At 37.1% G+C, this 14,450-nt stretch overlaps 1 protein-coding gene across 1 annotated transcript; it reads right to left on the bottom strand.

The window, feature by feature from the left end:
* Positions 1 to 83: 83 nt before the first annotated feature.
* Positions 84 to 3,357, bottom strand: LOC140938259 (follicle-stimulating hormone receptor-like). The gene is made up of 4 exons (XM_073387765.1): positions 3,140 to 3,357; positions 2,315 to 2,386; positions 1,794 to 1,865; positions 84 to 1,623 (listed from the first exon to the last, which is right to left on the bottom strand). The coding sequence occupies exons 1-4, from the start codon at positions 3,355 to 3,357 to the stop codon at positions 156 to 158; spliced, it is 1,830 nt and encodes a 609-aa protein (XP_073243866.1). The 3' UTR covers positions 84 to 155.
* Positions 3,358 to 14,450: the final 11,093 nt, after the last annotated feature.

Here is a 14,450-nt window from a genome sequence, read left to right as displayed (position 1 = left end):
GAACCGGGTCAATAGCCATAGTCGTAAGAGCAGGCATCTTCCATCTCTTTTACTTTGTTAATCTGACGGGAGAATGCAGTTGATATTTTCCGTTTAGGTACCGTGTCTTTAAAAAATAAAACAAAAAACCTTTTTCTGATAAAAAATGATAGAAATTAAAGTGTGGAAGTCAACGTACCCAATGATTTATATCTGTCTATAAAATTTTCCTCCCTGACAATGGCGTCTGTGCAATTAAGATCTACCCTTTTGTTTGCCTTAAGCGTCGAAGCCTCAAAAAGTTCATTGCGCGATGTTTTAAAGCAGTTGCACTTGCACCTGTTAATAAAAGCATGCAACTTGCCCCGGAATTTGGGATGTCTAAAAGCGCACAGGAAAGGGTTTAAGCACGAGTTGACACTTAGAAATGCCACAGGGAGCCAAGACAACATGATAAAATATATCCGCAGTTTTGTCAATGAATCAACGTTAAACGCCTCCATAAGGTCCTTGTATTTATATACAAAAAGTAACGTGCAAACCATTGGAATAACAAAAAAAAGAAAGTTAGTTAGCACCATCCTTAAAATGTTCTTGGCCAAGGAAGCTTTTCTTTTCACGCCAGCACTAATTCCCGCTTTCCTGACGTGCAAGAAAATGTGAAAGTACATAGCAAAACTGACGAGGTAGAAAAGGACTAGCAATGAGGCTACAGCAAACCCTGTCATGGAAGTGTCGGTGAGTTCAGGTCCGTTTACAAATGGCATCATGCAAGTAAACTCTCCATGGTATCTCAAACCACCAACTTGAAAAACTGGCAATAGAGAGAAGGCAATCGCGGTGGACCAAATTGCTACCAAGCACCACAATGCAGTTGTTTTCCTTAACCTTGCTTGCGGATTCATGCAATAAACTATAGATAGATAACGCTCAAGAGTAGCTAAGAACGACGTTGACACAGAAGTTATTTGGGCCCCAGTGAAGATAACACCCATAATAGTGCAGTACTTGTTCACGAAGGTGTCAGTATCGGGATAGTGGCTCTCATTTACTATAAATTCGTATACGGTAAAGTGGCCAATTAGGATCGAGTATATACCCATCAAGATATCGCACAATCCAATATTGCCAATTAAAACGAACGACGTACTCTTGCGCATTGACTGGGATCCAAACGTAATCAAAACCACGACAAAATTCAAAACCACTGCAGTGCTACCAAAGACGTACTCGACGTAAAAGAGCTTCCTCGGAAGTGTGTTGAGTGCCATATTATAAGGGATGCCCTTTTCTGTCATGTCACAGTCTTCATGTTCACATAAGCACTGAGGAGAGAAGCCCTCTCTCACGAATAATAATGACTTTCCATATTTGATCTCGTCCGCGAATGAATAGTTCTTATCGTCTGATATGCACAGTGATTCATTGTCATTAAAGCTTTTTAGTAATTCGGTTCTGATTAAATAACATTCGCCGCATGCAGTGCTCCATACGATACCGTATATGTGTAGAAGGCTGTCAAGTCTGAGAAGATTTTTGTCGGGGAGAAAGAACTGGTTCCCGGTGAAGTCTACAGATTCCAGCGAGGCAAGGACGGTGGAGATATCCCCTCTCCATTGCTGCAGTCTGTTGTAAGAAAGATCTCTAAAAATAATTAAACATTATTTGTTAACCGTATTTATCGGATTTTAGAAAGAAAAATTCAACCAGGTAATTGCGAACATTGAAGGGCTCTCATACAAAGTTAGGACAGAATAGTTTATATAAAGAAACAAAAGATCACGATTAGTCTTTTTGTTCAAACAAACACTTACAGGTACAAAAGCTGGGGTAGTTCTGGAAAGGATCCTTCTTCTATCTTGTTGATTTTGTTTCCTGAAAGTGACCTTGATGAAAGCAAAAACAGGTTATGTCTGATTTTGTAGCAATAACATTATACGTGGTGGTCACTTTGGAAAAGACTGAAATTCCGCCTAAGCACTCTTCAGATTATTTGGGGGACGAGACAGCAATGAATTCACAATGCTTCACTACTGTTTTACAGACTCAAAGGTAAAGGAAGAATTCGAATTTAACGTGATGTTTCTTTTGCTGTCCCATCACTAATTTCAAACATAAAAATAATTATTAATTTAATAATAAAGATCTTTATTGAAGGTTTTGAATAAACATAAAATTACAAGGTAACAATAAATAGAAGTCGAAACTGTCTACGGCTAGACAAATACTAAAAAGCCATCTAATTGAATGTAATTAAAATAAACTAGACACCTATTCACAAAGCATGTTTTACTATTCTCACATGGACTTCTAACAATAATGTTAGAATACTTACAGGTAAGAAATACTTGCACTTTTATTCAGCACACAGGAGGGAACTTCATCCAGATCGTTTTGCGACAAATCTCTGCATTTAAACGATAAGAAATGGCTTCAATTATTGCAGCAATAGTTTACTACTATTTCATGATAAAATAACTAAAGAGCGGCACGCGCGTTCTGATTGGTTAAAAACCTATGGTTTATTGTGCCGATAAACTCATAGAAAACTTAAATTTATTTTATAAAAGCAATAGACCACACTTTCTATGGGTTTACCGGTGTAATAACCCACTTGGGATGTTGGGAGAACACTCGCAAAGCTTGTAAATCACTCAAGCTTTTCTCGTGTTCTCCCAACATCCGCGTGGGTTATCATGCCGGTTAACCCATAGAAAGTGTGGTCTACTACTTAATCATGACGTCCGGGACATCAACGTTCTCGTTTTTGCTTAAGCTTGCTATTATCTTGCGCTAGGCACTTTTGAGAGAAGCTGTTGACTGGCCTCTTTCTGGAGTTCGCCCAGTTACAGTCGATACATTACTTCTTTCCACTAGTAGACAGCACTTTTTATAGAAGTTGTAGGTTGCGTAGTGCACTGAGGCAACCGCCTGAACTGTTCACATACTTATAATTCTGAACGACACTTTATTAAGAGCAGGAAGAGATTGTGAGCTGTCCCGATCGAACTGAAAATGCAAATTAAGAACCAGAGTATTCACAAGAAAGTAATTCAAAGCTGCGTTATCGTTTAGAGACTGCAATCACGACCATAACGTAAACGAATTCTCTTTCTAACTAAAAACACAATCCTCAAAAGAAATTGTACGAAGTACTTACAAAAAGAAGATATCATCGGGAAGGTTGAAGCTTTCGCATTGCTCAGGCAATGATAAATCACATTTAGCTACGGTGACCATGTTGTCTACTGTTGAGCAGTTACAGTATGGTGAGCATGGCTCCCATGTTTGATTCGGAGAAAAGTCTGCCTTCACGCAGAAGATGGAAAGAAAGCAAGCGAGTGACAACAGCAACACTTGGTGAGTAGGTGACTTCATTAGTTTTCTATTCCTACGAGCGAAAAATGATAAATTTATAGTTCATAATCATCGCTTAATGCAGACGTATCTGTCTAAAATAAACTGCAGCTGTTTACTTGTCACTGTACAATGTTATTCTCAATATGTTTTCTGCTACATATCTTTCATAAATTACTTTTTGTGTCAACGTGGAAGGCTTCTTTTGGCTTTAAAAATGTTGCGTTATGGTCCTGCAGAAAAGGAATTTCCTTAAAAAGAGAAAATAACCAAGAAAATTTTAATTAACTATTTTTCTTTTGTCAAGATTTATTGCAGAAACGCAGCACGCCTATTTTTATTTGTCTGTCTGTATGTATTTATTACTTATTTTTATGTAAAGCCAAAATTGATCGAAAAATGGCCCAGCCAAAATGTGAAAATGTATTCTGAAACTCAGGTACACAAAATAAGGTTTTCCGCGTCTGCCCTCACAAGACGCCCTATTTTCCCCAAGAAATTTGGACCACAGTCATGATAGGGTCATTAAATAAATGCAGGCGCATTGAGCTAAGACGAACTTTTCGCCACAAATTTTTCGTTTTTGACGCGATGGCTCCGAATCTTTGCAAAGAACAACAAATGGACGTGTCATTTGCCAATAACATATTAAAATATTCCCATTTCATTGCTGGTAAATATTTTTTTGAGAAATAAGCACTTAAGTGGACCCTACTTTGCAAAGAAATTATCGCCTCTAGTAAAAAAATGTTGCTGATATTTTTTGACTGAAATTTCTGGCATCGGCTTTTATTGATACAATAAATTATGCCAAAGAAAGTTCAGAAAAATCGTTGAAGCAGACGTGAGCTTTGAAATTGTTTTGGAATTTCAAAAATAAATTGTTTTGAGGTAGAAAGGTGCTCGACAAATCAATCTGACCTCTGATACACTACAAAACCAATGATGATGATATACTTTATTTTAGCAAAAGCTAGACGAGGCGGGCGGAGTAATACCTTCGTACATCAGTGAAAGCAGTTGAAGATTCATAGCAATGCATCAAAATCAAGAGACTATAAAGGGGGCAGAGAGGCCATCCCCCATATACACCCTATTCCATAGGTAATTCGTCTCGAGTTATTTTTAACACCACAGATCTCAAAGGGGATTAGACAACAGCCAATCACATAGCGCGAATGTGTTCCGCGTGGATGACCCACGCTGAGAGCCACGCGTCCTTCACGAAATGACGCAGAACAAAGTGGGGGAAGACGCGGAGAGCGATTTTGCTATTCCTTTTGTCGACGAAAACGACTACAGCGAGATTTCTGCGAAAGCTGTGTCAGCGAAACCGAAATTAAAAAAGAATCGCCTTTCCTCTCTTGTATAGAGCTAACAGTAGAGCAGGGAAATCCTTAACACACTGAATATTCTCTCAGGATCATTTATAATTTACAGTTTGAAGAGAGCAATTTTTGGTTTGATGTTTATTTTTTTCAGTCTTTTATAGCAATTATTCCTACCCACCTACTTTGTCAACTGTAGGCGAACCCTCCTAAAGCTGAATTTCAAGGGACCATATTCAAGCTCAGAAAGAGAAATAAAATTTCGTCGTTGCTTATTTACGTCCTCCATAAAACGCGAAATTAGGCATTTTCACGTCGTAGTCGTGCAAAAACGGGAAAGAAGTGAACAAAAAAGTGTGTTGCACGTGCGAAGTTGTTTTTTTGCTAATTAACCCTATTGTTTTTTTGATGTTCTAGTTGTCGTCCGCGTCGTTGGATCTTAAACTCCCTAAATTGTACAAACGACCGGTTTCAATAGACCGGCGAAATTTCTCATTTTATTAAAGCACTGAGGTTACGACAACTTCGAGTTAAACTGATTTCACGGGTTGTCAAAGAGTCCAGCGATTCCTTTTTCTCAGGTGAGCGTCGACTCATTTCGCTTCAATATTCAGGAATGCTCTCGATCTTTTTACGTTTTCATTGCCTCTCGCCCGACATGTTTTGCACGGCGTTTGGTCATGCGAAACCTCCACGAAACATCCACGCCTCGCGCGAGGTAACTTTATCCCGATTCTAAAAATAACTCGAGACGAATTACCTATGGAATAGGGTGTATATGGGGGATGGCCTCTCTGTCCCCTTTATAGTCTCTTGATCAAAATGTATGTAGCAAGAATTTTAGCCAAAACTGTTAAGAAATATTTCAAACATGTAGAGGGAACAAGTCATTCGACTTCAGACCAAAAGTTTGGAGCAATTTACAGTGCTTCTAAAGCTAAAAAGTACCTTTAAAAGAATAACCCGATTGGCAGCTTTTTCAGTCTTTAAGAATAGGCAAACACTGGACCTACTTGTTCCGAAAATTCGAACTGGTAGCTTGTTCTACTTCAGAGCAATCTATTTTTGAAATTTCAAAACAATTTCAAAGCTGAATTTTAAATGACGTTTGGTTACAGGCTTGTGCTCCAACGATTTCTCTGAAATTTCTAACCAGAAATTTCAGTCAAATATCATATTTTTACTGGGCATGGTTTTCTGTAAAATGTAGGATCAATTTTAGCGCTAATTTCGCAAAAAAAAAAAAATAAATAAATAAATAAATAAAAAAAATATATATATATTTATTTTTTCTGAGCTTGCGAGCGGGCGGAATCCTCCAAATCCTGCAATCTGATTGGTTCCGGGAGCGGGCAGTTTTTTACGATCTTGCCCGCTAACCCGGGGGGAATCGTTAGCAGCTTCATTCACAAGTTTGTTTGTTGTTTGTGAGTGAGCAAAACCGGTGATTTTAAACCATTTTTCTTTTAAAACGTGCGCTGTTATTAGCGTTAGCGAGGGAAAAGTGAATTTTGTTATTCAGACAAAGAATCTGAATTAAGGGAGAATCAAGCAAGTCAACCAGGAAAACCGCTAAAGGAAAGCAAAACAGGCGGTTCGTAATGTCGCTTCACCAGCTTTATAACCTACGCTGTATAGTAAATACTGCAATCTTGCTCTTATGCACCTTTTATTCTACATTTTCCCTCTGTGTGTAGGTTTGTTTTCCATTTTTGCTTTCTGAATCTAGATTCTGCCGTTTTTCATTGAATTTTGCTTCGCTAGTTTTCTGCTTTTCAGAAAAGGTTGTTGTCAACGATTGCATGTAGTTTTCAATCTTGAATAAACAACACGAACAACTTTTCCAGCAGTCAGTTATCGCCGTTTTTATTTCTTTGTTTATATAATTGTTTTGCTACCCACATCGCCTTCTTTTATTCCACCCTAAGATTGGTATGTGCAATTAGCTCTTTTTATAAAGCCTTTGTGCAGTTTTTATCCCGCTCGATTGAATTTATCTTAAAGTAAATATTCAGCCGAAGAAAATCTCTGCTGTATTTTCTTTCCTGTGGCTTTTAAGTTCGTCAATTCTTTTACCCTTGTTTGATACTCAGATTATGAATTGTCTACGAAGACACAAAAACCTTTCTTTATTCTAAAGGGAGCTTAATTGTGACAATATAAATTACAAGTTGTTTTGGTTTGCAATCGATCGCGCGCTTTGAATAACACCAACAAGAACGCGCCCTTTTTTAACACACATAGGTTGGAGGCTGAAGTAAAATTTTCCTGAAACTTTTAAATCTCAGTAGGAAAAAAATAAAAATATTCACCGGCTGGGAGGTCCGTATTGGGAGAAACTGTGCCCTCGGTCTGAGTACCGCCCTCGGCCTACGGCCTCGGGCGGCCTTAATCCTAATGTGCCAGGTGTTCTACTTAATGCAGTAAGGCAATCATACTCCTCACCTACGTATGTGAACCTTTCAAATAAAGGTAAAACGTGAACTTCCTAGTTATAGCTAAGGCTATTTGCACGATTGCGTCATTTTACTACTTCGACCAGAATCCTTTTCGTTTTTGCTTTTATATTCTAATTTGGTAATCCCAGTGAGGTTTCGAAGACAAAAGCCCTAATTTGCACAAGAAGGCAAAATCCTGAAGGATTCTGGTCGTAGTAGTAAAATGACGTCATCGTCCAATTGGCCTATTATCTAGTTTTGATTATTTTCCACTTTCACTCAGTAATAGAAGTTTAAAAGTTGGCTCAAATATCTAATTAAGATAGGTATTCTTTGCCCTCGTCTCTTCAAACAGTGTTGAAAACCCTTAAAAATGTATAAAATTCCTCACCTGAAGAAAGGTACAACTTTGGCGTTTGAGATAGTCTTTAAGCTGATGGCGTATGACTGTCAGGGTGTAATGAGAAAATCCACTTTACTGACCGTTTACTGCGCCAAATCTCTTGCTGGTTTCTGGAAATGAATCATTTGAGAAGGTCTTTTCAAAAATCGGTAATTATTTTCATTAATGAAGATATTGCATTTTTGAGAATTTCAGACATCAATTAGGGGGATATTCTTACTTAGTTAAGAGCTGATATCTATAAATTAATACGCCTTTTCCGAGTTCCAAAAACCCCCCACTTTCAAAATGAGGCCAAGTGCACATCCTTTCTTGTGAAAATAAGTTTTATTTGCATGAGAATAAAGAATCATTTACATTTCAAAGGCTGAGCACTTGACCTCGTTTGATACAGAGGCCTGGGTGAACTCGGAAATGGACTATTCTTGAATGTCCGAAGCTAAAAATATATATCTATTGTTAAAAAAGTCTACTATTAACCACTGTATTAATTATAGATAAAAAATGTTCAGCCATTTATTTTCAAATAAGCCTCAGAACCTCTTATTAATCCACTACTTACTACAATTTCTATTCGAACAAAAGACTGTGTGGGAGCATTTTTTAAACCAACGCAGCTGTACCCATATCGTGCAATATGCTGTATTAGTTCTATTTTTTTTATTACAGTGGGATCTTTTCCAAGTATTTCGAACCGTTTAAAAACCTATTCACGTAACTGGACGGATTCCAGGATCGCTTCAATAAAAACTGAGAATTATTTTTGCGTATCGTTTTGATGGATGCAGACTGCATAATGAACAGTTTTGTGTAATTAGGCCTTTGTTCACTTCACGTATTGTAATTGGATAACTATTTTTTGCATTCGTGTATGAACAAAATCATTTCCAAACCTGAAATGCTCTGGACTCATTAATCGGACCGATTCTGTTTTCTAGTCGTTAGCAAAATATAGTTTTCTTTATTACTTCGCCTTCACTAAACACCATTATCATGGTACCTTTCACGAATAAGTTCCCAAGAGACTTAAACGAAAAATGTGAATGTAAACGAATATAACTACATGAAACTATTATTTACCCATCCAGGTAACAATCATCAAAGGCAAAAGAAGACCTTAATATTCATCATAATTAACAAAAACAAGAATCACTGCAAACCATTTACTGACCATTAGTCTGCACTCAATCATTTTCATTTGGTTTTCCAGCCGGATAAATCATAATTTTGTCAGGCATGCATCTGAAGTACAGTATCTTACAGCAGGAATGTTAATATTCAAACTTTAAAAATATTTTTAGAAATGATATAATTTGCACCTTTTGGTGTTCATATTTTTTGCTTTCTTTCTGCTCGAACGTTAGAATAAATAAAATCTTTATTTTGATATCACAAGTGGACAGTCAAAATACTTGTGATACAGTTCACTGTAGAGTCTTTGAAACGGATTACTTAAAATAATATGAACCATCTTGTGTTTGTTGTAATAGACGAAAAGAAAAAAAAACAGAGCTAAAAATTAAAAATAAAAGATACACAAAAAGTTAATAGGTATCAAGGTTAAAGTAACACTTGAAACTAGCTAAGTGAACTATTCACATACAAATGTCGCATGTTTCTCAAAACGTTTCAAAGAACTGGATACACTAAATGTACTATCAATAAGCCATTATTGTTGTATATGTTTACATGTTTTCTGTACATAAACGCTGCTTTCAGTAACAGACAAGAAGTGCTCTTCATCGGATAACAACAGATTATACTGAATTGTCGCAGATAGAAAATTGGCTGCTAAAATGTTAACTTCAAGTAGGTATGTATACTTACATTTTCGAAAAATGCTTTTTTATCTTATATGCACGTCAGGCTGGGAGACACGGCCGTTCTCGTATGGCTGTAAGGACAATTTAACCTTGTCACAATAAGAAGCGACAGCGACGTTTAGATGAAGGGTTGTTCTACTGAAAAACTGTCACATTTACACCCTATCATAAACCAGGCATTGGGGCATGTAGGACGTGCTACGTTCAGATATATCTTTAGTAACATCCTGAATGTAATATTAACGGCAGCTGTTTTCAAGTTCCAACTTGTAACAAATTACAATTTCTGAGTATGTATTATTCAAGCCTTTATAGCATGTAAGCCTACTTCTCCACTGCTATTAAGGTAAAGAAAAATTTCTTTAGAATTTACATTTCACAAAAGGGTGAGCGTCTATGATGTACTAATTAAAAGTAAAGTGACAAAGGGTTGGTGTTTAATTCTATGCAACCAGGCAGAACCATTCAATGTTAGTTATTGGTATCTATGGAGACTCTAAGTTTTATAAGCTAACACCAGTTATTTTTCACAATTTACATGTAAATGAAACAGACCTAGGGAATTTCGAGAAATAAAATGTTAAAATTGGCAGAAGTAAAAGACGAGCCTGTAGGCGCTAAAATGGAATAAATAACCATATATCATTGCCAGTCGGAAGTGATTTATATTTGGAAAACATATTTTCGGGCTCGTAAAAGATGCACTTTGTAGAAACAAATTTGCGTGATAAAATTCTAAAAAATTCTTTGTTGTGAGACAGAAAAGGTATCTATGAAATGTGGTTGTGCTCTTATATAGGACATTGAAGAGACGGCTCGGAAGGAATGCATCTAGTTTGAATGCAAAAACATTGCTTTCCATTTTCGTTTCCAATAGACTTGTATGCACTTATTCCCACGAAGCCCACAAGCTTATTAACCAACGCAAACGTGATGGTACTTTTCGGACCTTAATTTATGTGCCTTTTATTTGACACGTTTTACGTTTTTTGTAATGATTTAAGGATATTCACTTCAAGTGCAAACCATACCTGAAACTGTTGTTACCTTAATCGCTTAACCGCTTAACTGATACTTAATTCCGCTTCTTTTGAAAATGAGGGACCAGCAATCATTCCCTTTGAAGTGAAACTTGAGCATTATTGGTTTATTTACAACTACATAAATGGCTTGGTGAGGAAAGCGATGCTTTATTTAAATTTCTGATAAGGAAAAAAGGGTGGCATTAATTTTTATTGAAATGAAGAATAAGGTAAAATTTTAAGGCCCCTGTAGCATTTATGGTTGGTGTTTTGAAGAACAAAAAATCATTGTGGCATGGCTTAAATTTACTGCTGGTTATAAAACAGTATATCTGTCTTTAGCATTGCTGTTCAGCAAGCACAATTAGTTAGTTAGTAGAATTAGCGGGTTGCGATAGATCAAGATTATTTGGGCAGTATAAGGGCTATTATTTCAATTTAAATTCATGTAAATTCATAACCAGGGGGGGAGGGGGGGGGGGCGAGGATGAACAGGACATAAAGAAAGGAATAAACCCATAATTTTGCATCGAGATGTCTCAGCTACTAACAAGACGAGAAATTTGAGAAAAATGTTTGTAAAGATTAAAATTTCTCCGCTTTTAAACTGGAAACAAGCTGGTTGGCAAAAATTAAATGTTATTATTTTAATGTTGATATATTTACCACTTAGTGGAATTTTTCATAACTAAACAAGAATATTTCCTATTATTTTTATTTTTCTCTTTCAGTGAGGACATCAAGATTTTAAATTTCTTCTTTTAAAAAACATATGGACATCCTACAAATTATTGTCCACTACAAAATTGCTCTCACTCACTTCACTCAGGCTCGTTACCAACACCAAAAAACAAAGCTTTTAAACGCCGCGTCGATTATTTTTCTCCCAGTTGGCATTCTCTCTCGACAAAGTTTAATCTCTTAAGTTCCTTTTCTTTCTTTCTTTCTTTCAGAAAACTTACTCAAGCTTATTAAATATCCTCCCTGGGTAAAGCAAAACCTAAGTATGGTGGGTCAGTTTGTTGGCCGAACAAAGACTTTCTAGAACAGATTAGTTTGACTGAATATTCGTTTCAACTGGAAAAGATATTTGTGATCGGCTGAAACGTAACGATTTGAACACACCAGGTGTGGATAATATTTCTTTTGAAGTAAACCGTCGAAAAAAAAATTAAATTAGTGTTTTGAAATTACCAAGCGGACGGGTTGTATTTGTCCTTTATGGTTTTCTTTTAAGACTTATTCTCAAAGACCTCCTTGGTTGACGGACCGTTGTGGGAGTAAGAAAGATCTGTCGAGAATATTTGTCGATGTGGGTAACAGGTTTCAGTTTAGGGACAAGCACCTCATCGGCCGTCTTCCAGGATGCGGGCATCTCTGCCCAGCGAAACTGAGGTTAGCACAGTTGTAACTGGGCAAGCAAGGATTTCTGCAGACTCCTTCAACAACCAGTTGGATATAGCCCCATCGGACCCAGCTGCCTTCTCAGGGTTAATTTTTGAGACAGATAAAAGGTCGCGCTCGGGTAGGGTTAGACTGAGGTGCAAAAATCCTCAGTTTGGGACTGAAGCGATTCAAGCCTTTGGAAGGACTCCTGATCAGTGGTAGGAATGTGAAGTCGATTCGTTTAGCAATCTCTTGCTTAGGCAGAGGAGTGGAACCCTCGATCTGTAAGTTGGCAAGGAAAGAGTCAGAGTCAGGAGCGAGAGCCATGCCAGCGATCCGCTTGACTTCACTCCACCACTGGTTAGCCTTGGTTATTGCTTTTCCTTGTACAAAGATTTGCAGCCAAAACACCGCTTGTAGTGTTATTCAGACGACTTACTTTATATTTGGGAAACCTCTAAAAGGAAAAGACCTCTAAAAGGAAAAGAAAAACAAACAAACGAACAAACGAATCAAAAACGTAACTTAACAATTATTAGTTATTTTTAATAATTGTTAAGTTAATTAACTATTATGCTTATTAAGAAGAATAGCGAAAAGAATCTTTATTACAAAACCTCAATTAAAATCCTATTTACAATCAACCTGCTGTTACAAAAAATCTAATCAATTCATCAAAACACTATCTACAATTCCATCCGTTACAAAAGAAACCCCTCGTCCTTCATTAGAGAACAAAAACAATCCTATATATTATAAGTGAAGATAGAAAAAACTATTCATTTACAAATTCTAAAAAATAGAAGTAACTTAACCTTGCATAAAAGAAGAGGAAATAGATATAATTAATAATAAAAGTTCAAAATTCTATAAAATTAAGAATGCCATTATGCAGAGATATTAAGATCCTGCAATCGAATTATACTAATGACGGCTAAACCAGTGCCCATAAAAAGCCCTAAGTATAAAAGCATATAGACACGTATTTCAGATATCCGCACTAGCGACATTTATTTTATTAATTAAGCATAATAATCACTGTCTTCTTTATCCAACGCTGAATGTCGCTCACACACCCAAAATTTAGGTCATAAGAGAAACCGGTAAAAGAGAATAAACATCATGACCACCAACTTTGACATGTGAGAACTATTATTTGGGTTTTTGTTGATAACTATCACTACGATCTACAAATTATTTATTTAATTTATTTTAATTTTTTTTTTTAACCGATCCTCGATCATCCATCCGCGATCCTGGTTTTCCAGTAAACCTCGAATTTTTTGCTCATTGAGATTGTTCGTTTTTTTCGACCACTGAAGTAATCACTTGTACCAAAGTCAATCAACGCTTTCAATACGATGGAATTCGAGGACCGACCCGTTCCGGAAAAGCTTGATATGGGATTTCTATTCTATGGACAAGAAGTGCTGCAAGTAGAGTGCGTGATAGTCGATTACCAGCAAAGCTACTCGTATAAACACATCCGTGACACATACGTAACGTCAGACGGGTAGTTGAAATTGCTTCCAGTAGTAGTTGAAGGTTAAATCATTGATATCTCTGCAAGTATTTTTATAAAGTACAACGCGACTTCACATCTTAACAACTGCGAAAATTGATCAATTAAATCACGCATACAACAAAGTGAATTTATTTAATTGAACGTAACACCGCAATCAGACCACAGAACAGGATTTCCCCGCTATAATATTGTCTCATCCTACTCGGGCTATTTACTTTTTAATACGCGTGCTAATTACACGAATATCAAGAGACTCAATTCGGGGAAAATTACATCATTGCCAAACAGCGAAAACGTGCTAAACTTACATGCGTCATTTCAGTCATCGCAAAAAATAAACCGCATGGTCATCACGAGACTCATTTGCATACAATCAAAGTCATCACGATTCTTATCCCCAGTTTCCACGGTCTCCGCTAGGAACGGCTGGTGGCATGGCCTCCTATTTGGTACCCACACACAGAAAAAAGAAAAAAAGAAACGCCCCCATTTTTAGAGTCTCGCTCTGCTAAAACAAGCTCGACTAATGAGTCATTCTATACAAATAAGTCTTTGATGAGCATGCAGTTTAAGTTGTTTTCGGCGATGACTGAAATGACGCGCCCGTTTTTATCACGTTTTGGCTTTTTGGCAATGACGTAATTTTTCTCGAATCGAGGCCCTTGATTTTCGTCTACAGTCGAACCTCAATTAAGCAGCCACCCATTTCCAAAGCGGTCAGTAATCAAAGTCCCGAAATAATTGTAGAGAAAAAGGAAATTAAATCTCCATTATTTTCATTGGCGGCCGTCCCAACGAGAGTTCTCCTCTTGTTCTCCCTTTGTTGTCACCTCTCTTAAGCGGTCATCAAGCGCTTGGTATACTTAAGTTGTCTTAATTTTAAGGGTATGATGAAGGAAAATTTGTCCGAGATAGAAACTGACGACCGATTGTGGACCAGTAGTGCTTCTCCTGTCGCGCGTTTGTTTCAAAATCGGTGATGTTTCTGCTAACGATTATGCCAATTTGAGAAGAACCTTATTGAGCGGCCAACCTCCATTTTAAGCAGCCACTTGCTGGTGCGCCGAGGGTAGCCGATTAATGGCGGTTAAACTGTATTTACGCACGCGTACTCAGACAATGGAGAAACAAATCGTTCAATACGAAATAAGAAACAAATACCCTGGGTTCTTGCTCTTGCTTAGAGAAA

Source organism: Porites lutea, chromosome 5, assembly GCF_958299795.1.
Source record: "Porites lutea chromosome 5, jaPorLute2.1, whole genome shotgun sequence".
Classification (NCBI taxonomy): Eukaryota; Metazoa; Cnidaria; class Anthozoa; order Scleractinia; family Poritidae; genus Porites; species Porites lutea.
Note: the sequence above shows the minus strand (reverse complement) of the source record. Positions and strands in the feature narration are given on the sequence as shown.